We start from the raw sequence: 27,294 nt of genomic DNA, 5'->3' as shown, positions 1-27,294 counted from the left end.
TATGCTACGTGTAGAGTCAGAACCCTGCAAGAGTAAGGAAAAACTATTTATGCTCATATATGATAAAGATTAAATTCTTTAAATTATGTGACACATGACACCAAATGTTTCTCAGGTTCTCGTGCCCTACATTTCTGAGGACTGGATACACCAGTTTGTTTTTAAGCTGCAAGAATCTATTCCTATTTGTAGGGTTTTCTTGGTATCTGCATCTGCATTACAAATTCCAGAAAGTACATGCTTGTTTCTTTTAAATAATGGATAAGGCTTTATACATTATATTTTAGGGTCTGAAATCCATTAAAATGAAGCCACACAGACCCAAAAAAGGACTTGTCAACAAGATAAGAGGAACTGTCAAGTGGTGCACAAGAATGCTGAACAAGATACTGGGACCTGAAGTCTGAATTAAGGAAAGGCCATACATTAGTCATTTTCACATAGCCCTCATTTTTTTTTACCCTGGAGGGTCATAGTCTGAGAAAATGAAAAACACCCACCTCAACTACTCCTATAAACAAACAGGGGCTCCAGGTTATGTGTAGCAGGGCACTCCAGAAAATGAGATGTGCTCCCTGAAAAAATATGCTCCAGTCATCTACTTTTAAATAAATAATGTCACAGACACTTCATGGTGTGAGGGTAAATTCTCCAACACCTGTGCCTGGTATTTAAAAACAAGAACACTCTTTCAGTGTGTTTGATTACTTTGTATCATTTAGGTTTTGGTGTCACACTGTGGTTTTTGTTTTCTAGTGTCTCTTAGTGTAGCTCTTCATGAGGAAAAAAAATAATCTCATGCACACTGCATTTTTGGAGCACCCTCATTTTATTACGATAATGAGAAAGGGTCTCCATCCAAAAAGAGCAGCATGGAGGTCACAGCCACTCATTATCACCTAATGTAACGCTTCATAGTGTCTTTCCTCTCTCAGGAAAAGTATCTGATAATCTTCCTGCTAGAATTCTGGATTTGTTCATGTCAAAAATTTGAAACCTTAATTATGCTGCAGATTTAATTAACAATTTTAATAATCCCTGTTGCTATTATTACAGTAATTCCACATACAACTTCTCTCATTGAATTCAAATTCTTGACCACGTGTATACTATTATACCCTGACTTTCACATAAATACAACCCTACTCTATTCTCACATTATGACAATAGAAACACCACAGTAGAAAGTAGAGTTACATTAGAGAGGTAGAGAAAGTGAGCAATGGACATGCATAGGCTGTTGTGCTTTTTTTTACTCATATTTTAAATATGAGATTTTTTCAAACACTTTTGAGAAAAATATCTTTCTGCAAACAATTTTCTTGCATTTCTCATTTCAATGGTGTCAGCTTAGCCTAAAAAATATCCACTCTCTAAAATGCAAGGCTTCTGCAGTATTTCAGTCATGTGTACATTAATCAAATGCACTATAATAGTGGAATATTTATATAATGTACTAAATATACATAGTAACTTGCTAAGAAAAATGTTTTTATGTCTAAATTCACATAGTTACCAAAACTGACTCAGTGCTTTAGTCATAGTTCTTTTCCCAAAATTTGTTTCTTTTAAGAACAGCGCTATGAGGCACCAGGCATTAATAGAATTGTTTGCTACATTCATTACTTCACAATGGCTGTTCAATTATTTTAATAAATTATTTTAAATAAATTAGCTCCAGAACCAACCTTGGATGTGCCAGATTTTTATTGGCAGAGACTTTTTACAAGCAAGTTATAGAGTTTTATGATACCCATTTATAATGAAAACACTCACAGTACTTTCACTATAAAACTTTTAGTGAGCAACTCAATAAGAGTTCATTTGTGTTGTAATAACAACAGAGGAAATTGCTACCCTTATTTAAATACAAAACTCACAAAAAGTGAAAAAGGGGTAGTTTTCATCTGGTGAGAAATTATAGAACTTTATTGGCTACAGCAGACCCAAGTTATTTGGTTCTAAGATTCCTCTCCTGACAGTTTGGTAAATCTCCTTGGGTTTCCTGCAAACATTGATTTATGTGTATGACTGCAGTGGCTATAAAATAATTTCAGAGTTGCTTTAAGTCTAAGAAATTCAAGTTTAAGATCAGTTGTTCACATACAGTCTTTATGAGAAGTCAGAGGTCTACTAGGAGTCATCAGGTAAAGTGATCTCAGATGTTTTTCTCTCCATTAGCACCTTGCAGTGCTGCTCTTTGGTCAAATACAGTTGCTACATTGATTCTATATTAGAAGAAATAAGAACAATCCTAAGACACTGAGAAAATTGAATATTTTCACAAGCTGAATTTTGGATTTTTCTTCTACTCAATATTTTTTGCTGCCTTAATAGGTCTCAACATAAAGAACCCCTCTTGTGAAGAATAATAAACACACACACTTAAAGTTAACCTAGTGTTTGAACTAGGAGCAACAAAACCACAATTTTTTTTTTCACTTTCAGTAGAGATTGTTCTTCCAACATATGAAAATCCAAGGATACGTACCATACAGCACTTTGATACAGGGGCAGTTACATTTTGCATTCAAAATCATACTTCCAAGTCAGCTTATTTTTATAAGCTGATCTCACATCAGAAAAATGGGTCAGAACTGACTGAAATTGAATTTACCTACTGAGCAGGTTCCAGCTTCAATAGCCCAGGATCTTCTCACGGCATTTTGGATAGATAAATGTGGAAGTGTTATGTTATAGCAAAGATAAAACCCCAATTTGCCTTATTTTAGCTGCTTATTTTAGATCTGGGAAAACAAATATGTTGTTTAGGAAAATCCTAAACACTGTTCTGATTCTGTCATCCAGTTTTGCTAATCCAAAAACCAGTTTTCTCATTCTTAGAAAAATGCAAGGTATGTTATGGCAGAAGGAATGTAACAGCTCCAAAGTATTAAATATTAGTGCTCCCCAATAAGGCTCACTTCTCCTAAGCAGTAAACACTCTCATTCCATACTCCAAACCAACTGAATCCCCCAGATCTGTAAAGCACAAGCCTGGACAAGAAATTTCACAGGACCAAGCTGCATTCTGCCATCTGCCAGTCCATAAAAAACAGAAGAGCCACTGCAGGCCTCCACAGAATTTATTGGCTTTCTCCTGGATCAAGGAGAGTTCCCAGAATAAGGATCTGTTCTGGTTCACAAGCAATCAAAGATAACATAATTACACATCTAGAAGTGATACTAGAAAATGGGGACAGCTAGGATTCTGAGGTGTATAATACACATCACTCTGAAACCACAGCTACACATAATTACACATCTAGAAGTGATACTAGAAAAGGGGGACAGCTAGGATTCTGAGGTGTATACACATCACTCTGAAACCACAGCTATCGAATCCTTCAGACCAAAGAATGTAACTTTAAATCAAAATCTACCAGACTTTTAGAAAGAACTCAAATTTGAGGCATCCAAAAGAAGGAAAATGCTGTTTTGAAGAGCAATGCCTTGACTAGAATGAAAATGCGGTTTACGGGATTTTCTCCTGAGACTTGCCTTCTGTGCACTCTCCATTCCCAAAAGCGTTAATAAACAAAATCTATACCTTTTCTAGGCAATCTAATCTAGAATAATTCAGACTGTAAATAAAATGTTTAAATGAAAATATTTTTCCAATATTTCATCTCTACAGCTGACAAAGAACAAAAGGAAGAAAGAACTGTGGGCATTCTATTTATATTGTCATCACATCTCAGAGTACAAATGTGTCCAACTTCACTGTCCTGGTCACATCCTTCTCACCCTTGGGGAAGTGTAACAAGCCAGAACTGCCACTGGAAGAAATGATAGCAACTGCTAGGGAAAAGCCACTGCAAAGTCTGTGCTATGTCTCTCCCACTATTTTTTAGCAGAGATGAATCTAGCATATGAATTTGATTTTTTTTTAATTTCCTTTGACTGATGTCTGATGAGGAAAGTAAACCATATAAAACAGGATTCAACATAAACAAATTATACCAAATTCAAAGCCAACAAGGATTCTGGAGGAAGACAAAGAATGAAGCGTGCAAATGACTTTTAAAAATATCCCCCATGTTGCTTATAATTAGATTAGCAGCCTCCAAAGGGAAAAAAAAATCAGGCCAATCTTTCCTATGTGTTTTCTTTTCCTCTCTACATAAGAGGAAGAAACATTCTAGAAAGATCAGTCAAAACTATCCTGAAGTTAATCTCTTTTGTGCCAAGAACTGCTGGCTCTCTCTCATTCCACAAATAGAGAACGTGCTTCAGGCTTGATTTTGCCCAAAATGTGTGAAAAGTGCCTTGCAATTGAGGCATACTAATGATATGACAAACTGAAGGTTTAGCACTTTTCATTGAAATTAGGAGCCATCAATAGAAGTCCTTCCACAGAGACCTAGTTAAGCTAAGAACTGTTCCACATCCCATGTTGTCCCAAAAGTCACTATATAGGTCCTTACAGGTGTGAATACTCTCACACTGCCTAGGCACTTAGGTGTTCTGTTCACAGCACTTGCTTTAAAGCTCTGTATAAAAACCTAAATAGCAGTTGTTGCACTGAACACGTGGGCTTTTGTTTTCAAAATATTTATAGAATTGACAGTTTTTGAAGCAACTCTTACATACAACAGTTAGGATACATACAAGGGAATACAGGAGGGAGGGATTGGATAAGTTTTGGGGTTTTTTTAATCTTAATTTGCCTAATTGGTAGCCAGATTTGGGGTTTTTTTAAATGAGGTTACTGTCATTAAAAACCCAGTTCAAATTGCACTGATATTTTAATGCACTAGGTGGCACAATGATATTCATATTAGAGAAACTCATTTATTCACCAGCACCCAGATACTTTGTTGGATAAAAGAAGCCACCCTTTCTGCCACATAAGTGGCCACCCTTCTATAGGTGGGGTTTTGTCTGTGACTATGATTTATACTAACACCCATATCAAATACCAATAACATTTATTTCCATATTGCTTCCCATCAAAATAACTTCCATATTGCCCACAGCAAAGATTCACCACAAACTCTAGAGATTCATTAGTCCCACCACTGAGCAAAGATATTTCTAAAGCAAAGTAGATCCAAACCACCTTCCTAATGGTCCTTGCCATGACAGAAAGTTTATGCTTCCCACTCCTAAAGCACAAAACCTGCAGGATAACTCTGTCATCTCCATTGCCAACCAGCATGAACAAATTGCCCAGCAGCAATAGAGATGCTGGCTGGCCTTTTACTGACAGTCATGGCTTAGATCCTTAGTTGTTTTAGGGAAGAGCAACTTTAACCAGAAGTAAAATACAGGAGTCACTACAGAGATGAAAGGCCAAAGTAAATGGAAGTACTTATTCCACAATCTTAAGGATTTTTAAGGAAAGTGCAAATGTTTTTGTTCAAAATAACTGGCCACAAACCATTCTTGTTAAAGGAAAAAAAAAACACCAACAGTCTAATCAGTTGGTTTTTAATGAGTTTTAACTGATCTCTCTTAATTTAATTGTAAATCTTAGAATCTATGTTACTGAAAAGGTCTTTGACTGTTATATCCTTGCCCTTCTCTCTCTCTCTCTGTGTTATCTTCTCTTTATTTAAACAAAAGAAATACTAATTATTGGTATAGGCTTACTCTTCTTTTTAGAACTAGAAAGATCAGAAATCAGCACTCATATCTTCTTTAAAAAACAAGAGAGAAAAAGAAGGAAAAAAACCCAGTGTCATCTCAACTTAAAATCACTTCCTTGCCATTACCACTTTCAGCAATTGTCATTCTTTGTCTTTTGGGGTTTTTTTTCTGCAAGAAAAATCAATTGTAATTACATGAGTATGTCTCAATTACCTGTCCTCTTTTTTGGGCTGGATGTCCTGATCTGATTAATTGGACTTCTCTGTCCTAATGTCTTCTCCAATGCCCCAGGTCCTAAGTGCCTTACCTTCTTCATACAATTTGTGGCAAGCGCTTCATTTTTACTGGTTAATACAAGACATAAATTCTTCTTGCAGAGAAATGTGCCAGAAATTAGATGCAAGTGTGCTATTTCATGTTTAAAGGAGCTTGAAGGAAAGATGAACCAAAGGAGAGCAGCAAACACAAAATTTTTACTCAGAGTAACATCAATATCCTTAATACACTGGCAAAGCTGGTAAAATAAAGGTGCAGGGTGTGTTTCTCAACCTCATCTGATGCAGCCACACAGAAATCCATGGGCTGGAAAATTCAAACACCACCAGTTCCTTGGGGCAAAAATCATCAAAAATCCTTTTCTGAGTGAGGAGAAGAGCAATTTGTCACGGCTTTTAAATACATAAATAAATTTAGCTAAGTGGAGCAGGAAGTCAGTCATGTGTCTTCATCCATGAATATTTCCTAGGTGAGATCCTGGGACTTGTAACTCTGTTCTTCTTCCAGGATACAGGATGAGACAGGAGCAATCTTTAGTAACTAAAAGGTGACTTATGCCTTCTAACTATTTTCTCAGAACAAATCAGGTATCTTGCTCAGAAATAAATTGCAAACCTATTCTAACAGCTCTTTTGCTTTCCCTTCTGTTATAATTGCTTCCTCAGCCTAGACAGTAGTAAAACATCATGTTTGGATTAGCCGTGATGCTCACATTACACATCTGGGGGAGATTCTTACTCCTAAGTAACTTCATTTCTCTCTCATACCCTCTGCTATATTTAAAAAAATGAAGATAAAAACTTACTTACCTACAGCCACATGGCATGTGGCTATAGGCCATTACAATTATATTATTTATTATCCTTCAAATGCACTTTCATTTCTCCAGAAATTGAGTGTTTCTCAGACTGAATAATAACCAGACCAACAGAAAGTCCTGGAAGGTGTTTTCCTGCATCCAGCCACTCTTTGCAGATCTAGAATAATTCCAGCACGGACAAAACGCCGAAGCCTGTGGTGCTTATAATGAAATGCTAAAATAAATGCAGAGGGCAGAGAGTGTTAAAGCAGTTAAGAATGGACAATTTCAAGGAACTCAGATCATCATTCTAATTCATCACATTTTTGTGATCTTATGAGTAAAGCCTATATACAAACAGGAACTGAAATCTGCGCATTAGATGTTGCTAAAGATTTTTTTTTTTTTAATTAATGCAGTCAAGATCTGTCCTGTAGAAAAACAGGCCATCCAGATTGTTGTGAACAGATAAGAAAACCTAAACTTTTCAGATTAAAAGCCCGTTTGACATGGCTTACCTTGATTTAGGAGGATGCTTCAGTGCTGCATAGGTTTGGTCCCCATAAACCTGTCTTCCCAAATCCTCTGCTGCCTTCCTAAACACAGGATAGGTTTGGGCAGACCATAGCCAGGAGCAGCACAAACTTTGCTGTAATTCCTGTCTCCACTGGGTGCCACTATTGCATAGTATAATGTTCATTTACTGCGGGGAGTCTGCAGCCTGGCAAAACTGACTAACTTGTGCTTCCCTGTCGTGAAGTTTTCAGACCATATGTAGAGAATTATCACTTAGTTTTTATGACTCTAAAACACCACGTGATAATCATTTAACACAGAAATACGAGGATGATTTAATTCTTCCTAGATCACTACAGCTGAAAAGCTCTAATGCAAAAGTTCTCAGATTCTTTCCTGATTTTGTGCTGGAATAAGCCTTTCTGCGCCGTGTGTGGATCTCTTCCTCCATGCTGACTGATAATCAATTTAGCCTTCCATTTTGCCCTATCTCTTTTAATCTCACTGCAGAGGGCCTGGATTAGATGACCTTTAAAAGTCCCTTCCAGCCCAAATTTTATTCTATTGCTCTATGTCTCCAGTTAAAATGCTTTGATGACAACTTAATGAGCACAAGGGTAAAATCTTAGCCCAGACTCACAGATACTTTGAAAACACTCACTCAGTGCTCTTAAACTCTGTGCACATCCTAAGGATGGCAATAATACTTAAAATATATTATCAGCCAACTTTTAAATTAATAGCAATTAAGTATTAGTTTTATGGAGTGGATTTAATTGCGATTTCATGGCGCATGGATATCCTCAACCGGATAGATACCATTCTGGTGATTAAAGCTGTAATCTAAAAAGACTGAAATTTAATCTTATGAATCACTTTTTTAAATCCTGGGCAGAAAATTCAATCACCTTTGGTCTGTTTCACATTATCCCTGCTCTTTTATTTTGCTTTATTTCCTTTTTTCAGGCCTCAAATAAGTAACTAACTAAATAACTAAGCAATATCAACTAATATTATATTAATAAATAAAAATATTTAAATATATACATTAATATATTCAATAGTCTATGCCATGTAATAAATAAATAAATAAATAAATGATACCCAATGGATACTTTGAAAGCTTACCGAAAACATGCAAAATTCTTCCAGGCAAATCACTGCTACAAGGAGATTTTTATGCCAGCCTCCCATCCTGGACTGATTTGTTTTCCTACTCCTTTGGCAGACAATTGTTTCAAGTTGCTGAAGATGAGAGAAGCAGTGTCACAGTGTTTATGAAGTCTACTTTATAACTTGGTCTTTCCTCTCACCCCTCTCAATACTCGTAGACAGTGACACTGTACAGAAGTACAGAAATGTCTATAGACACTGGCCTTTGAAAGGATCTCTGCCTTTTCCAGCAGAGATCCAAAATACTTCCTTGAAAATCTGCTATATTCTGCCACAGGCTTTATTGCAAACAGAAACTTGAGCAACTCTGCCCAATATTGGTTATATTAAAAGAGAGATGGGCAAAAAAAAAGCATGTAAGCAATAATCTGGCAGTCTAGACTTTTCTAAGGCCTGAAGATACAGCAGCAAGAGAGAGTGAGACTATCCAATAAAGCAGGGAAATCAACAAAAAAAGACAGCAAGCAGACTGAATCTTAATCTGACCCACAGTTGTTCAAAGCCAGCTAAATCATTGGCACCAGCAGCTAAACAGATCTGTGGTGCAGGTCTGGAGGCAACAGGTAAGACCTGTGCCCTGCAGCCTGGACGTTGCTGCATTGCTGGAGACTCAGAAATGGCTGTTTGTGGCTAAGGAGAAACAGCTATTCATTTGGCAAGGTAAACTAATAAGGTCAAAAAATTCACCCAGAGCAGGAAATAGAAACACCTATTCATTTGGCAAGGTAAACTAATAAGGTCAAAAAATTCACCCAGAGCAGGAAAGAAACACCTACAAAAGAAGATTGAGACAGGCAGGATTTCCCTCTATTAGAGCAGCTCTGCTCTAGTGCTGTCTCAGCATTCCCGCTGCTGTTCATCAGACATGGCAAACTCTGCAGGAGTGACCCTCACCCATGTGGTTGTCCCTATTATGCCTAGTTACTGAATCATGTCAGAAACAGCAACAGGACAGAAGAACTATCTACCTGCTCTCTAAATGGATGTGTGTCTATCAGGCATGCCCATGAGGACATGAAAGAAAGGTCACAGATGGAAAGATGTTCAGGTATATAAAGAAATTTGTGCTATCAAAACCTGGGAAATTCCCGTCTTTCTATTAACAACTGAACTAAAAATTTCTGGGTAGGAGAGGCCAGTCCCACTCTCAGGAATCTAGGATGTGTATGGTCTTTCCTACCTCACCAATGGCTCAGGAAACTGCCTGTGTACAGCCACTAGGAATACTTTCCCAAGGGGACTTGTGCTGCCTTCAGAATTCTTCTGGGCAATTGTCAGGGTATCAGAAGGCTTTAACCTCAGCATAGGTTTCCAATTTTATTTATTTTTTTAGGGTTTGATATGTTGCTTTGTTTTAGGTTTAGTTTCTTTCCCTTATTTTATAAACTGTAGTTAATCAGGGACTCAGGCCAGTAAAGCTGAGGATTAACAGACAATAGAGTGACCAGGAAATTATGTCATCACAGGCAGATCTTTCATGGCTCTTGCTGTACATCTTTATATGGCACAGTACATTTTTATGTGGCACGGGGGTCAGCTTTGTTAGTGTCCAGCTTTGCACTGCCTTCAGTCAGACTGAGGCTGTCACAGTCTTCTTAGAAGAGGCTTCTTTGAAAATTCAAGATATATGTAGAAGATACTTATTTCCTTATAAAACATGGATGTACATATAGGTGAGAGGAAAGGATATAAAATCCTGAGGGACAGAGGGAGCACCTTTAGCTGGTATACTGACCTCTCTGTTGTAACCAAGAACAGCAGTGTAGGGACTAGTAAAACTCATCAGACACTTTCTGCTCCACTGTCAGATACCACCGTAGTAATGACATCACAGAATTTCATGGCACATTGAATAGAAAAAAAAAAGTCAATTTCTTCGGTGACAGATGCTATAGGTCCCCTCTTGAGTGTCAACAAGTCTTCATGGGATGTATGTAAGAGAAAATTTGGCCTCCCTTCAAAATCCAATTTTCTGAAGTGTTCATGCCAAAAATGCCATTTTTAGCAACCCAGCTAAGCCTATTTTTAAACAAAGACAGACAACAAGACATTTGGACTCTGGCAGGGACACACAAGTGTGTCATTATGGAGGCACAACAGAAGAGAGAAACAAACTTTAGTAACACCAGCTGGCTTGGGATTAGATGTAGACTGTTTGTTGGATGATGCATTGGCTGGATCATCACAACCAGAAAGTAGCAGGCAACTCCTTGGTGTCCAGATGGATAGCAGTGATGAGTGGGGTCCCTCAGGAGCCCCTATTTGGACCAGTACTCTTTGATATTTTCCTTCAATATTATTTTCTTGAGCTCGAAATTAACAGTTAGTTTCAAATGGTGATGACAGTAAAATAAGGTTATCTGTCAGTTATCCATGAAGTCTAAAGGAAGTGCACACACATGCCCAGTGTGATTCTCAGTATGAGGACATAATGTGAAAAGCCTTACAGAAGTCCAGATAGATAATATCAGTGGATCTTCCTTTGTCCACTAGGGTAGTCACTCCATCACAGAAGTCGTTCAGCAGGTCAGGCAGGACAGGTCCTTGTCTAATTTAAGTCACTGTGAAAACTTTTCCACACCTTCTTTGTGAGAACAAAGTGACAAAGATGAGTTCCTACCAAAACTGGAAAGGCTTCTGTCTTCTTAATTCAACTTGCTGGTCTCATAAGGATTCCTTCTTCATCTCAGCTGAAGATCCTTGTCAGACAAATATATGAGTATGCCCTGATCCATACAAAACTTTCTGATCCATTCCCAGGGACTGCAAAGGAACAAACTGAAAGCTTTCATAAAGGAAAGGCTCAAGACAGTACTGCAAGGGAAGGAACAGTCAGTGAAAGAGCTACTGTCTGGGAACTTGATAGGCAAGAGAAGAAAGGTACAGGTCAGGTAAATATACCAGCAATGCTGTTAGATGTTTAGCTAACAGGATTATTATCTTTACTAGAAGAGGTTGTTTTTCCAACAACTCTTTAAGTGTTTTCAAAGATTCTTTATGAAACATAAAACTTCTAGTGTAAATCAGGCAGACCTAAGTGGTTTCCTGCAAACAAGCCTAAGCAAAAAAATCCAGTGACACACAAACACATCTCTACATCATCTGCCATTAATTATTGTTTACCCTTCCCTTATTTTAATAAATACATGGGGACTCCTACATATCATGGGTGAGCTTCAGGTAAGTCACATGGTAGCTCTGAACTCATTACAAACTGGAGTAAGAAAAATCTCACACAAATAATTTCCTTTGGTTTGTTGGGAGCACATGCAAGACACTTCACCTGAGTAATGCCAGCCCTGACTTCAAATGTACATCACAAGGAAAGGATACCAGGTTTCATCTAATTAGCCATCTGGATTACACTGGGTTTGATTTCCTCTTGTTTGTTTTTTACACCTATCTCTGGGAAACAGTCAGCTCCACTAAGGGCTAGTTTTTGGCAGCAGAGTCAGAACACTACCACCAGGAAAACCCTGAGTGAGTTTTTTGTTTCTATAATGCAGTTTGATGGGTAAAGTTAAACTGCTAAGCAACCATTTAAACCAAGCAAGCCTACTGGTAGAATGTTCAATAATCGATAGGGCTATAACTGGCCAATGCGGGTGTTGTAAAAGTTTTTCCTGCATGTATTTTTTCCCTGTTTTCTAGAGTTTTCTGACTTTCTTGCAGTGATAGGTACTGAAGACAAGGAAGGAGAAAAGAGGGTTTTGCCAAATATTTTGATGTAATTTTGGCAAACTTTGTATGAAACCAAGCAAAAACTAAAAGTAACTGTGTAAAATTAAAAAGTAGGAACTTGTGGATTTCCCTCTCAATAACAATATCCAGATTTTTTACATTTTGGGAGCCCTTCTCAGACCTGATTTTCAAAGCTTCCTTAGTATCTGCAGCTAGAAAAGATTCCCAGCCTGTAGCTGTACTGAATTGAGTCACAGCAGGACTCTTGGAGCCTCCCTGCATAAGTGTGAGCTCTGGGAATACTGTGATGCAAGGGCTTGTCAGCACCATGTCCAACTGGAGGAAGGGCTGTAGCACTCCTGGGAGTACACGAATGGCAGAAGTGGTTTTGGAAAAGAGCCAAGTTGTAAGCTGAATATAAGCTGAGGTTTATGTGTTTTGCTAGTTTGAACTACTACCAAAAAGCAAGCACAAGGAAGTGGTCAAGATCAGAAGTTGATTGAGAATATAGATGCTCTTGTGATGAAAACCAGTTTTCTGTAGTGCTCTCACGTCCTGTAACTCCAATATGTGACCAATATTTATTTCCAGACCAAGTAAGCCAGTGACTATTTCTGGCAGCCTCCATCAAGTTACACTCATGTATGACTGAGATCCACTCCTTTACGAACATACAGAGTTATTTGTTTCCTGCTGGAATGACCTAAAAAAAAAAAAGTATAAATTACCTGGAACTAGGAGAAATAGTTCCCTATTTTTGAGAGCTTTGGTCATGCAGTACTTCTGTAAGTATAGTTTTACATTAGTAAGGAATCCCATAGCTGCAGTTAGATGAATGAAGAAAGGATTTTCTCCTTTTGCTTTTTGGTAATGTTCATCTGAGAATTCAGTCCTTCAATCAAATGTGTGTTCATATTTTTGAAAATCTATGTCAAGCAAACAGGAATAGATACACAAGAAACCATATAGAGCACTAGAAAACTCTCAGAGCTAATAAAGGGAAAATAAACATGAGAGAATGATTAGAAGGAAAAGAATGCTGGTAGTGAATCTTCAGGCTCCAGAAGCATTTAAAATCCTGATGTGTTACCAGATCTCTGCAGGAATGTACCTGCTCTCCTTCCTGCAGAGGTCTCAGAAACCAGTGAGGGTCTAGGTAAGCTCAAGAATCAGCCAAACAAGAAAGGGAAGCTCTGAGCAATAAACTCTTTGGACTTTTCCATGATCCAGAAAATTCATCCACAATACTGAGTCATAAAATCTGCAGCAAGATGGATTGGTTAGATCAGCACAACTTATTATTATTAGCAGATATTTTATAGAGGGGAACTATTTATTTGTGTTTGTCTCCTTTTGCAAGCATTTTCACTCCTATCTCTCCTTTACCATGGCTTCAGATAAGCTATTTAGAAAGTTAAACACATTCAGTACATGTGTTTACACCAGGCTACAAATGCAGATATGAGGTGCAACAGTTTCCTGGTGTGTGAGGGGAAAAGGATTATCAAAGTTACTCACTCATCTGTTAGGTCCTTCTGTAAGGCCATCTCTTTCTAGATTTCTGTCTCTGTCAGGGACAAGGGGAATATTTGAGGTCCAAAATAGCTCTCTGCTTGCACTCTTTTTAAATGCTCCAATTGATTCTCATTAATCTCTGCCTTCAGTTTAGGAGCTGAGTAAGCTGTTTCTTTCATCTTAAAATTAAATTTTCTTGATAGATGATGATGATTATTATTATTAGGTAGGGAAAACCCACCTGTTATTTGATGTGTTGGCTTCTGTTCCTTCGGATGTCATTCGTGGATAATTCCCTGCCCTGATCACTGTCATCACTTTAGGTAACACTTTAAATTGTTACAGAAAAATCATCATCTGGTGATTTCCAAATTATTTTTCATTTATAAAATTCTCTTAACATCCTGACTTTTGAAACATAAATCTGGAGCTATTTGGAGTGCTTGAAATAAAATACTTAGCGAAATATAAAATCAATAGATAGCATAAAATACTAACAGAACTGACTGCAAAAACCATGTGTAAATTATATGGGAGCCAAACAAGTGCAGAGCAGTAACCTGGCACCAGTCCAAAGTTTCAAAATGAAGTTGGAGGGAATGGCTATCCACAGGCATTTCTCCAAGCTGGTCTTGCTGTTTGAAGCGTGTACACCTCAGTAACCTGGCATAGCCCAGGGTCTTTCCTCTTCAGCTCTTAAAATCTATTTCAATGAAATTTATCTTCTTAAAACAAGAAGAAAAAAGATCTGTAGAGTCTCTCCTGCATCTCAATTAATAAAATCGAAGTGTATAAAAAGGCAGAGCTGAGGGATAGATTAAAAGAGTTGTTGCTCCTCCTTCAGTAACTGCATCCTGTATGGAAAACAAATGCCAAAGTACACCTCATTCTATCAGCTCTCACTGCTCTGGAGCCATGAAAAAAAGTATAACAGTGACAAGATTTACTCCCAGAACAACAGTGATAATACCTGAATGCCTCTGCAATGTCGTCTTCTGATCAGATCTTGCTGCAACATGAAAAAAACCCACTAAAACAGGGCTGCTTTGACAGCTATGAAATTTTTGTGTGTGGACACATGATCACAGATCCAGGTTTAAGCAATATACCACTTTAAGTACAGGACAAACTTCACAAAGCCTAAATCTGTGGGTAATGTGGAGAGTCACACTACAAAGAATGGATTTCAAGCATTCATTTTTGGGTTAGAAAACAGCTCACTTTAAATTGGCATACAAAAATATTCATAAATTGTTAACATTAACAATTTGCAGATAGATTTTTATGTCAACTCATAGATTGCCTGTTGCACTCCATTGAAAAGGCAGACTAAGTTTATCAAAAAGATCTTTTACCCATTTAACTCTAAAAACTTTTCCTTTGTGCCACAGCATTGTGTTCAGTAGTCAACAAATTAATATTTACTTAATGAAATTTATTGCCATCAGAAATCTCAGTCATGAACAAACTAACAGATTTCCATGTCTTCTGACATTTTTTAGCAGGTTCTCTTGTTTTTTCAATTTACTCAGATGTTTAAGGCTGAGTGCACATTTATATGTTTGCAGAATCCGGGCAAGGCCTCTAAAGAAGGATCTGCTAATAAAAAAAATCTGTGTCTTCCAAAGCCCAAGGCAGGTATTCACCAACTCCTTAGCCAAGTCTCACACTGTTCTCCTTCACCAGTATTATGAAAATGTTTATCTTTGGTGCTACACTTACTGGCTCCTTTCTTCCTCTTTTAAAATCTATAATATGATTTAAGTGAAACAAGGTTTGTAAGGAGAGATAACATCTTTTATCAGAGCAACAGATACATATCTCTTTAAAGCATCAGGACTACAACAATACAACCACCATAATTTCATTAGTCATTTTAACAGAATTGAAATAATGTCCATGACCTCAGCCAAAGCAGTTTGTGTCTACTTTTTTTCCTATGAAGATCTGGCAATGTACCATAATCTTGCACCAAGTTGTCTGTCTGTATTCAATTCTATGTCTCTTGAATGAGGCATAAAAAAACCTCCTTGCTTTCCTTTTTGCATGATGAAATGGGCACTGCCATAAAGTGAACAAATTTTTTATCTGTTTGTAACTGGCAGAAGGTTTTCAACATATCAAATGCTACTTCAGAGATTAGCTCCCAGTTAGTTTTGGGTTATTTTCTTTTGACATTGTTGTGAGGAGGTTTTTTTCTGGGGGGGAAGGATGAGGATTTTTTTAAACCTCTTTTCACAGTGTTTTTCAGTATTCACAAATTTCACAGTGTTTTTCAGTATTCACAAATATCACTTCCATTACTTCCTTATTTTACCTTAGAACTGCAGCCTGTTGCACCAAAGATGGTCAGATTCTGCAGTGACCTAAGAGGTCTTGCTGCTCTTGCCTGGCAAGGTGCTGAAAGAGGCTACACTCTATAATTTCATGTACACAGCTGTGTAGTCAGAGGTAAAACTAAAAGCACCTAACACACACAAAGCCAGAACTTGAGGGAGAGCAGCTCCTGCACTCTCAGTTATGATTTAGTGAATCTTGCAGGGGCTTTGACAGAAATGTAATTTGCCAAACACTGCACATTTTTCACTGCCAATTAATTAAACAGCCTTACTCAGAAGAAGTGTCCAGTAAATTAAAGAGCTGCAAGCATTGAACTTTGCATTATCTAATTGTACCACAAACTCAGCTACTGAAACAGATATGCCTGGTTATCTAAAAGGCTATGTGAAAAGCAGCTTCAATGCGTTGTCCCTCCTGCTATTCCTTAAGTTTGACTTATTTCGTTCTCATTGCTCTTCATTCTCATGTGACTTTCACAATTACCTACTGAGAACAGTGAGATAATTCCTAGGTGCAGCTATCAATGATATCAACTTTCAGTGGGCTGTGCTCTGTGTGTCAAAAGTTGCCAGAATTAGTCTTTAAAATGTTATTCTTCTCTCCCAAAATTCAGAAACCTCTTTATCCATTCCCTGCTTACTGTTTGTAACTTCACAAGTATGATTTCAAAGCTGGCTACAAACAGCCATGGAAGATGAGCCAAAAGAGTGCTCCAGGATGAAAAGAAGTGAATTGTGCAGACCAGAAGAGTTGATTCTCCAGCCAAAGGGCTGTAAAAGCAATGCATCACTTGAACCCTATCCACCTGAATCATTTCACATGTTTTCAGCACACAAGCCAGTGCTCTGTGGTTTTGAGCATGCAGAAAGTAAGTTTCCAGGCTCTTCCCAAGCATGAAGATTCAGAAGTTTCTCCTGTAAACAAGCGCTGCTTTAGGGAACATTAAAAGCAAGGTATTCCTCTTTATAAAACAGCATTAAGAATGTGTTTGCCAACATGAGCTGTGAAAAATTCAGAAAGGGTTGTAACACTGCACATTACCTGTTTTTTTCTGGGAAAGAGACAAGAGAAGGGCTCCTTGACAACTTGCCACCTTCCAAAGGCTTCTAAAAATTGCGTATTTTGTTATTACCCAGCTTTATCCTGTCTCCCTCAGGAAACAGAATAATATGAAATTTGACTCTCCGTGTATTAAAATTAAACTTTGAAAACTATGGCTATTTTGAATTTTTTTATCTTAATCATTTGAATTCTTGAACTCAATTAATTTTAGAATAAAATAACCATGATTTTTTTATCATATTTGAGACTATCAAATCCTTGTTCTGAAACTACTAAAATAGGTCATGAAAATTTTTCATCTAAGAAACAAAGAAACACTAACATAAAGCACTTTTCTGAAGAGTAATAAGGGCTAACACGCTGAGGCAGAAATATGCCCTTTCTAAAACTTTCTCATTGTTGGAAGTCCTGTAAATAAGCCACCTTTTTCCAAAAGAAAAATCAATCTTTCCCTGTTTCTCAGAAAACTTGCCCTTTTTAAAAGAAGCAAACAACCTGCAGACATGGTTTTAAATGTAGCAACCTAAGGGTTTCTCCTACCTAAACTGGCAATCTTACATACCTTTTCTAGAAGCGAAATAATATTTCTCTTAATTAAGAGAATTAATGTTAATATTAATATATTTATTATTAATATTAATATTCTGCAATTGGAATAATGAAATATGAAGGCAGCTAAATAGTTCGTTCAGATGAGGAAAGTTTTCCATCTCTTGCATTGTACAAAGTTACTTCCATTGCATATCAGGTACAATGAAAATTAAAACATTCACAATTGGGGAGAATTCCCATGCTATGACAATGAAATCCATAGGCCACCAGCTAACTTTTACATTCAGCCTTTGAATTTGTGACTTTACCTTCACATCATCCAAGCTCTCGTAATCAAAGCCCTCTCCATAATTCACAGAATAGTTTGGGTTGGAAGGGATCTTAAAAACCATGAACTTCCAACCCCCCTGCCATAGGTAGGAACATCTTCCATTAGACCAGACTGCTCAAAGCCTCATCCAATCCGGCCTTGAACACTTCCAGGGATGGCATATCCACAGCTTCTGTGGGAAACCTCTTCTGGTGCTCTACCACTCTCAGAGTGAGGAATTTCTTCCTAATACAGAGCTCTCGTTTCTGTCTCACCCTACAGTCACATGGACTTCAGTGGCTTTAGTAGCTGAGACTTCCCCTGAGACAAAACTACTCCATGATTTTAACTGAGGTTAATGTCTGAAACTGAAAGTTCCAAGTGGTTAGAGCTGAATTAAGCAACCAACACACATGCACCCAAAAACTATGAATAAGTTGTAGTAAGAGGTTCTGTAATATACATTTTACTTCATTCCTCAGAAAAACCTGGTTTTTCAGCAATATCATGGACAGACTGCATTACCATAATGCAGAAATTATTATCGTGTATAAGCATATGGTTATTCTGAGGCTCAGATTGGGTTTACAGTGAGTAATAGATTTTTAGGCCACTCATGTTTTAGAAGTCTTCGTTAAAATTCATATATTTTCCCAGCCACAAATAATGTACACTTCATACTTTCTTTACCGTTCCTCGTCTGGAGGCAATTTGATTTAGTGCATTTTAAATGAAGGATTCTAAGTAATTTGTAATCTATTCCTAGGCAATTTTGCTTAAAGCACAGTGATAAAAGCTGTATCATTTGTTAAAAAGGTTTTACTAATGAAAGTAACAGCTGTTGTCACCACTGTGTCTGGATTATCTCCTCTTAATGAGCTGATTCCAGGTCTTGCTTTCTGGAGTAGTTTAAATAACATAAGTAACCATACTCAGCACACTGTTGAAATTGAGGCAGCTAGCTGTTTGTATAATCCTGTTTTTGTGGCAGTTAACCCTTGATCTAGGTCATACCTAAGCTGCACTTTTTTAATGTGATAACATTTCATGTGCACAGTACAAAAATGCAGGACATTGCACTGTTTGCTATTTATTTCTGAGCCAGCTCTGCAGTTCTTTTATTGCAGCAGGAAGTTTATTGCCACAGAAGCTTCAGTGAAAAACCACACAACTGAGCTTCAGTACGGCAAAAATTGGAAAGCTGTGCCTTTTAGTACTACCAACAACTTTTGTACAGACAGTCCTGAAGCAGAGAAACTGCCACAGTTTTTAGACCTTAATGAGGCTACAAGTCACCAAATGTGTGGGAGACAATTTGTTCAGACAGCTCTGCAAAACAAGGACCTAATGTATGCCCTAAGGGGTAAGGCCTGAAGAATTGCTTTAGAAAAAAAAATGTTTATTCAAGCAGAAACCCCATTTCCAGACAAGGTTGCTCCATGTTGAAAACCAGATCTGTTAGATTTTGTGTCTTCATAACGAAAGTATTACTTGAAGTACAGTTATTCCTAATGCAATTTCCAGAATAAATGTCACCAAAATCACAATTTTTACTTTTTCTGAACCTTATGTGTCACTAAATACACACAATAATCTATCCCAATTCTGTGCCTCCAACTCTCCTTGCTACATTGAGGTGAATTAAGTTTGCAAAACAGATCCATAAAGGTTCAGATATTCTTCTCTCCAGAACTCCCAACAAATCTCAAGAACCAATCTCCCACTTCATCACTGTATTTCTGTCCTAAACCTCAGAGCAGGGCACACCACCAGGTCTGTCTGCATGTGCAGCACTAACATTGTTCTTCAGTTTCAGTCATGCTCAGCTCTCACAGACTCATTTCAGTTTGGGATTTAGGGATTTTATCTATTTTCTCTATTCCCAACTGCCTGTATTACTTATTGTGTCTGTATAAACTCTGGAATGCCCACATCAAGAAAAACCAACTTGTCTGGTGCTGCAGTGAACTTTCCCCTAAAAATGTTTGAGTGCCACAAGACACAGATGACAAAGTTCTCTTGAGTACAGGGACAAACAACTATAGGAATAATATGTTCTGGTTGCTTTTCCAGGTCTCTCCACTCCACTCTAAAGTAAGACTGGTCAGAAATCTCAGACCAAATAATGATCTCAAAGCTGCTGGTGCCACACCGGATTACAAAATTAAAGTGTATCAAACAACCAGACAGCCACAAGCAGCTTGAAGCACCATGAAGCACAAAAATTACCACTTGTTGAGCACAGCTTACAGAGAACATTTATTTATGCAGTCCTCAGTCACACAATGAGATTATTTCTTCACCATTTTTCTACTTTAATTGCCTAATTTGTCACTCTTGAGTTCCTGGAGTTCTGCACTTCAACATACAGCAAAGAGTACTAGTATATTATCAAAATTCAGTAAAGTACTTGCACGTGAAATAATTGCTCCAAAATCACATTTTAACCAAGTGGTTTTACATCACTGTACACAGACCCAACTAGATCCACCTAAAAGAGGAAAAAGCTCATCATTGCAACAACTACCTTATCACTGCAATTATAGCAAAGATCAGCTTGTTTAACAAGCTGATAAAAAGGGTGATAATGCCTTTTTCCAGTGTGATATATTTATAGATGTGTAGCTGGGAAGAAGAAGAATGGGTTTTTTAAAAAAGTGAAAGAAATTATTTTTTATTAAAATAGGCAATTTTCTACATCTTTAAAACTGAGCACTGAATTGGCAAGATCAAAAAGCATTGGATAAATAAATAATATTCCAGATGTCTTTAGTAATTAAGCACTGCAATTACTGCAGAAAGGGTGCCACCCCCTTTTAGTTCACCTCTCAGATAAGTGTTTCAAAAGAAATTATAGCACTTGCTGCTTTCTTTTAAATGGTCTTTTAAACACTGCAATGGCTGCACAATCTAATTAAAAATACAAAGGGGAAGGCTTGCATAGGTTTCTTTTTTGTTTTGTTTTTTTTTTTTTAAGTCTTGATTTGCCTAATCTGAATTGCTCAGTAGCCAAGTTTGGGTTTTTTAAGTGAGGTTTCTATCATTAAAAACCCAGTTCAAATTGCACTGATATTTTAATGCACTAGGTGGCATAATGATATTCACATTAGAGAAACTAAATGATTCACCAGCACCCAGATACTTTGTTGGATAAAAGAAGCCACCCTTTTTGCCACATAAGAAGGCCTATGATAACTTCTGTAATTATAGGATTGCTAATACTTTTAACTCTCTTTTGTGTTCTTCAGAAGAGTACTTCAAATTTTGAAAGAAAAAACCTATTCATATTTAAAGACAATGATTGAAGAATTGAAAGTCCTTGAAGGTGGGGATTTCAGTTGCAAATCCTTTAAACCCTGCTCCAGTCATGATTGTGATCAAGTTTACTCTGAACAATTTTACTTGTGGCCAACATTAAAGGAGATCAAAGAAACATGAACTTGGGAGTGTTGGCCATTTCTGGGACTCCTGTTCCAGCAGCTTTGATATCGGCCACATTAAACACGTGTTGATGCTGCCAGGAATTGGACCTGGTGACTTGAATCAATCTTTTTCATTTCTACCTCTATTAACTCCACCATTATAATGGACATAATGAAAGATACTTTTAGACTGATTCTGGTGCTAGTCTGAACCAGCATCATGTCAAAAAAAAATTAAGTCATCTTCATTTACTGTAAACTCAGAGCCTTGCTTTTTGCTGCAGGTGTTCTGTCACAGTTTGCTTGAATTCAGGGAAGTAAATTACAAGACATGTCAGTGTAAAGGGCCAGTGAAATCATTTATCATTAACTTCAAGAGGACATTATTCAGCGGAGGAAGATTACTCTTTTATGAAATATAAAGGATGAGATCATGATTTAGTGTCCAGAAATGTTCTTTTTCCAAAACATAGCAGTATGTAGTGCATGTGAGAGAGGGAAGGAGCCTAAGAAGTTGATATAATTTTCTCTGGATAATGTTTTGATGTTGGCCATCTCAGTTAAAAGTGGCTTTTACAAAAGCTGATGATGATTAATAGACACGTTTTTTGATTGACTAATGACTGTATCTGTGCCACTTCTTTCTGTGCATCTACAACACTCACAAGCTGCAGCACTGCCACAAGTAGGAGCCCTATCAGACCATCAGTAAAGGACTTAAAGAGGTACAGAGCCTTCTGTCTTTTAAGGACTATTTGAAACAGTGGAGTTTCTAAATGCTTTAGAAAGTCCAGAAGACCATTTCTCTAATTTTTGTTCTCCTTTTATGATGTAGTCATCAACATGTTTACCTGTTTTACAAAATTATTCCCACTTATAAAGCTGATTTGTGCAAGGATTATAGGACAGTGCTATTGCTGAGATTTTTTGAAGAGTGAAGATGTGTTCAGCACAGAAAAGGTGAGCATTGTATGGAACACAGTATCAAGCACCACCACATCATCAATTTCTGGAAGAGATTAAAGACAGGGCTTCTCCATTTTATGACACAGTAAGGAACCCTGAAGTGCCTACCTTTTCCAGCTGGTGCATCCCTTCCTCTACACAGCAAATTGATGCCAGCGTTCTCAGGGTCTGGGGATAAAGGCACCTGAAACAATCCTGGCGACAGATCTTAAAGAGAGCAACAACACCTCCTTCCTGTGGGGGAAAAACAGCCATCAGGACAGTAGGACTACAGGTTTCCCTAGTACTTAATAAAGATTAGGATGGGGAGCAAATTCCTTTAGCAGTTTATTCAAAACAGCTGTCAGAACAACACCAACAAAGAGGGTGTTAAGCTCACACGGAGAACTCAAGAGGATTAATGCTTGTAGACTAAGTGATGAAAAAGTAATACAACCTCAGTAGGAGGTGTGCTTAAGTGATTGACTCCTACCAGTTACAAGCTCCATTTAAATTAAACCTGACATTCCTGCAAAAATTACAAAGAACCATCAATAGGTGGCAATTAGAGTGACATTTAACTGACCCTTCAGCCACATTATTAGTATAAAACAGATTTTTGTTACCATGTATTCCCCATTCCTCTACATTTCTGAGCTCCACACAAAATTTACTTAATGCTAGAATTATGAACAGGAAGGTCATATGTTTGAAGAGGTACTGAAAAGCAGGTGGAAATAGGTATCAAATTCTACACAGATACAGTCCAAATCTTCGTCCTTTCATAAATAAAATTTGCATCCCTAAAAGGTTTTCTTTAAATACTATAGTGGCAAAGACTTGAGTACATTTTGCAGTAGCTATCCTTAATTTCCAACACAGGCTGTAAATAGAAGTTTTAGTAAATTTCATATAACAAAGGTGAGTATATAAATAAATGCCAACAATGTTGCACTTCGTGTGGTGGGATTTTTAAAATTATTTTTCATTTCAACATGTTGTACTATCAGGTAGACTACATATGCCTTTTATGATGTAGGACCAGACAAATAATGAAGACAAAAGCATTTAAATTTTTGATGAGAGATGAAAGAGTTCAGCCTAAAGTGTTCAGATTACAGCAGTAAATTAAAAATAGTTAAAATCATGGACCAAGTGAAAAGTGCACCCTTTTTTAAAGCCTGTTTCATAAGACTCTGTTTAAAAATATTTTTAGATTCACAGAAATAATCTATTTTCTCCTCAGCCATTTTTTTCTCAATCATTATTTGAAAGCTCAACAGGTTATACTGACTTAAAACCTCTGGGCTACAATTCAGACTTTATTCCTTTTCAGAATTCTATATTTTTGTACTACTTTTGCTTGAATACAGTAGAGAATAATAGAGGAAGCAAAGCCCTCTGTTCAGTTTAACAAAAAATGTATACCAAGTCATATAAAACTAGACAAAATTAACTCTTCAACATATTTTCCAGATAGAAGTTTTAGATTATGTCTGTGCACATGTAGATGGAAATATCTGTGGTATCAGTGAAAACAATAGCCTCACTGAAGGTTTTTTGGAGTAAAATTTATTTATGGAATTGTAAGAAGCATTCATGTGTCTGTTATCTTATATCTAATACTACTATAAATAGTCTAATACAGAAAGACATTTCTGTACAAAAAGATATTTTATTTAAACAAAAAAGAGGCTGTACAGTAAAAAAAAAAAATTCAGTCCTATTTTTCCTTCCACAAAAGGATACTGATATTTCACCCAAGCAGTAATTAAATTATCTATCAAAAATACAGGGGAAAAGCTGTTGCACTGTCATTCCTAAGCCAAAGGGAACACTTTTGTTGGGTTTTTTTGCTTAAATTTCATCTGAATTTTGCTTAAATATCAATTTGAATTTTCCCACAGTTCAGTTGAATCAGGGATGATCTGATCCTCTGCTTTAGCCATAATAAGCAGAAGTTTGTGCATAAATCTAGTAATGATCAAGTGATGTTGGCACATTGCTTTAAGCCTTTTCTATGCCAAATGGGTGCCCTGATTTTGCCTTTGATGGACAGGAAGTGATTTATCTCTGCATTTGTCAGGAGGAGATCTGTACTCTTTATTTTGTGTCATTACTAAGCTGTAAAATATTGACCATGAGTAATATACTGAGAGATGTGTAAGTGAAATACAGGATGTGTGGAAAACACTGAGCCTGCTTCCATGGCTTGTCAAAACCAGTCCCCTCACTGGGATCAGAGCATTTGTCAGAATTTATTCACCTTTTTCAAGATTCATCCCCTGTATCTTTTGCAATGATGCCAAACCATTCCATCTGACAGAGATATAGATAAATTGGACAAGTGGGTAAACATTCAGAGGAAGAGAGGCACACTTGCTTCACTGTGTTATGACCTACTTCTCTCCTATATTGCATTAACAGGAATTCAGTTTGTGGGATTCTGTTCAGAAGGGCTAGTTTTAGGTAAAGAGCTCACCTGAAATACAATCAGTAATGAAATCACCTGAAATACAATCACCAAAACTATGTGGATTGAGTGAATAAAGAAGGGAAGCAAAAAGACAACTAATTCTAAGATGGAATATTTTGGGTTTCAGCTTGAAATGACAAATACAGTAAATACTCATCAAGGTTTTGAGAACATTTATAATTATCTTGACAGATGATCTCCAAAGAGATCTTCATCATAAATAGTAACTAGACAATGAGCTGGTATATAAAGAAGGTAAGGCAAAACGCATTAGGATCTTAGAGCAAATGATTTGCTGTAGGGCCATAAGGAATTCCAATAGTCACATATTATCTGGGGGGGCTATTATGAGGCATGTATATCTTCATTTTTTGTTCCTTTCTCTTTTACAAGCCCATTATCACAGCACTCTGTTCAGTACAGTTGGAATTGGACTATATCATCAATAAAATGATTTTTTTAAAAAAATATTTTCTTTATGACCTATTTATTGTAACTCATAAGCAGATTTTTACCAATTCTTCTGGTTGTTACAAATCCAAATCTATTTATAACCCATTTGCTCCAAGTAATGCTAATTTTCTTATCTTGTCTATGCTATACTACTCGTTTTTGTTAGAGACCTTAGGTTTGATGTCTCTGACAGCTAGTGAGAACTACTACTGGCTGCCAGGGTGAGTCAGCAACATGATTTTTTCACAGCAGATTACAAAGTTACATGCTAAAAAAGAAAATGTCAAATAATGCCTGTAGGTTGAATAAAATTATGGGTAATGCTTCATCATAGAACATTTTATATTACAGATTTTTTTTTTAATCCTGTAAAATACTTATCAGGGGATAGGGGAGAAGAAGAGAAATTACTGAAAGTCTTACCAAATTGTAAAATGAGAGACCAGCTCCTGTAATATTGTAGCTTTACAACACTATCTTCGTTCTTTTTTTTTTTGCACTCCAAGATTGGTGTGCTTTAGAGTTGTACCTTACAGCTTGGGACAGGAAGAAACCTAACAGCAGTGTTCCACAAGATCACACTTTGTCATGGAGAGTAAGACTTCAAGGTTACCCGGACAATTTTTTTTTAATTTCACTTTCACAGTAAACAAATAATCAATCTCTCTGGCTAGTTTTTATCAAGGATATAATGACAGCTTTCCAGGGAACTACGGATTCTATAAAAGAGTTTTAAATCTTTGCATGACTTCCATCCTTTTTCACCCTCAAAATGACAGAGAAAATTTTCAATTTTTTTGTTGTTATTGTTGTTTATTTTTTGTTTAGAAATCACCCTAAATTTTTACTGTCATAGCTAACTTGAGCCAGTGCCTCTCTCTTCCTTTCTGCTTCAGAGATTGTGAAACCTGCCACAAATGAAACTTGAATGACAGCACAAGCAACATTTATGTGGTATTTGGTCAAAAACTGGAAACTCCAAAAAGTCTGCAAACAATAAATAAAAACATATTTTATTTGCAAAGGTGCAAGTTAACCTCCAAAGCAAGCAAAGCTCAGTGCTGTTAAATTTCTTTGTCTGAACAGAGCTCTTTACCCATTTGAAATTCTGGTCTGTTACAGTTCCTCTGCCCCCTTGGTCGCTGATGCAGGTAACCAAGGCAGTGAAGAGGGGGAAGGATAATGGTCAGTCTGGAAAAATGCATTTCCCAGTGCACAGGGCAGGCAGAGGCACAGGACAGGTGATGCAATCACTGCTGTAATTTGGCAGCCAAACACCACTTAGGGTTCTTTGCATAAGGGGATGCATTTCCTCAGTTGTAAACCTGTGACACACCCATGTTTTAGCAATATATTAATTTAGTGATTTATGAAAGGTCAGACTTCATTTCTGCTAAGTTAAACTGTTATGGAAGTCATAAAATTATAAAAAGCCCAAGACCAATTTTCTTTACTTTGTTAATTCTGCACTATCTCAGTACTCAGCATTTTAGCATTGTTTTTGGGTACCACTGAGTGGAGCTCAAATACCAATTTAGAAAAAAACTAAGCCTCTTAGGCTGTTGACAGAATCCACTGCAGGTTTCTGAGTCTGACTTGTTCTCAGCCTTCAGAACAGAAGAGTACCTTTTATGGTGTAAATATCCATCTAAGGGTACATCAGAAGTAACTAAATGCTGCTTCTAATCCTGCCTCTGAGAGTGGGACAAGGAACTGGCACAGCAGTAGCTGGGGGAGGGAGGTTTTCCTCTTTCTGCATGCCCTGTGGCTGTGATTATCCTATCCTCAACAAGACACCATGTCCCACCGTTCTCACCTCTTCAAGATCCAAGTGTCCTTAAAGGTGCAAACTCCGCTGGGATTTCCAGTATCATGGATCATGACAGCGTGACTCATTTATTCCAAAAGTTAGCACCAGCTACTCACATCCCAACTACTCAGTAAATGAGAATGCACACTGACAGGAGTAACTGCAATAATGGGTCTTTTGTAAAAGGATAATAATAAAGGCAAAGTATTTCTAAATTTACATCTTTTAATAATATCTCTAACCCCCTCCTCCCCAGCTGAAGAAGTCTTGCCTTTCTCTGCACAGTCTGCCACAGTCTGTTGTAAAGTTTCTCTGCATTCCCATGGCTGGTAGTTAAAAAGTACTGTCAGGAGAGACACTACAAAAGTTCCT

General features: G+C 37.2%; 1 protein-coding gene across 4 annotated transcripts in view; it reads right to left on the bottom strand.

The window, feature by feature from the left end:
• INSC (INSC spindle orientation adaptor protein) overlaps positions 1-27,294 on the bottom strand; it is a 128,506-nt gene that overhangs the window by 24,815 nt on the left and 76,397 nt on the right. For all 4 annotated transcript variants that reach the window (XM_039707254.1, XM_039707253.1, XM_039707252.1 and 1 more), the window contains one exon: positions 22,313-22,438. In XM_039707254.1, coding sequence (XP_039563188.1) covers positions 22,313-22,438 — 126 coding nt within the window. The remainder of the gene's footprint in view (positions 1-22,312; positions 22,439-27,294) is intronic.

The sequence above is a fragment of the Passer montanus genome, unplaced genomic scaffold (genome assembly GCF_014805655.1).
Source record: "Passer montanus isolate IOZ18808 unplaced genomic scaffold, ASM1480565v1 scaffold2, whole genome shotgun sequence".
Lineage (NCBI taxonomy): Eukaryota > Metazoa > Chordata > Aves > Passeriformes > Passeridae > Passer > Passer montanus.
Note: the sequence above shows the minus strand (reverse complement) of the source record. Positions and strands in the feature narration are given on the sequence as shown.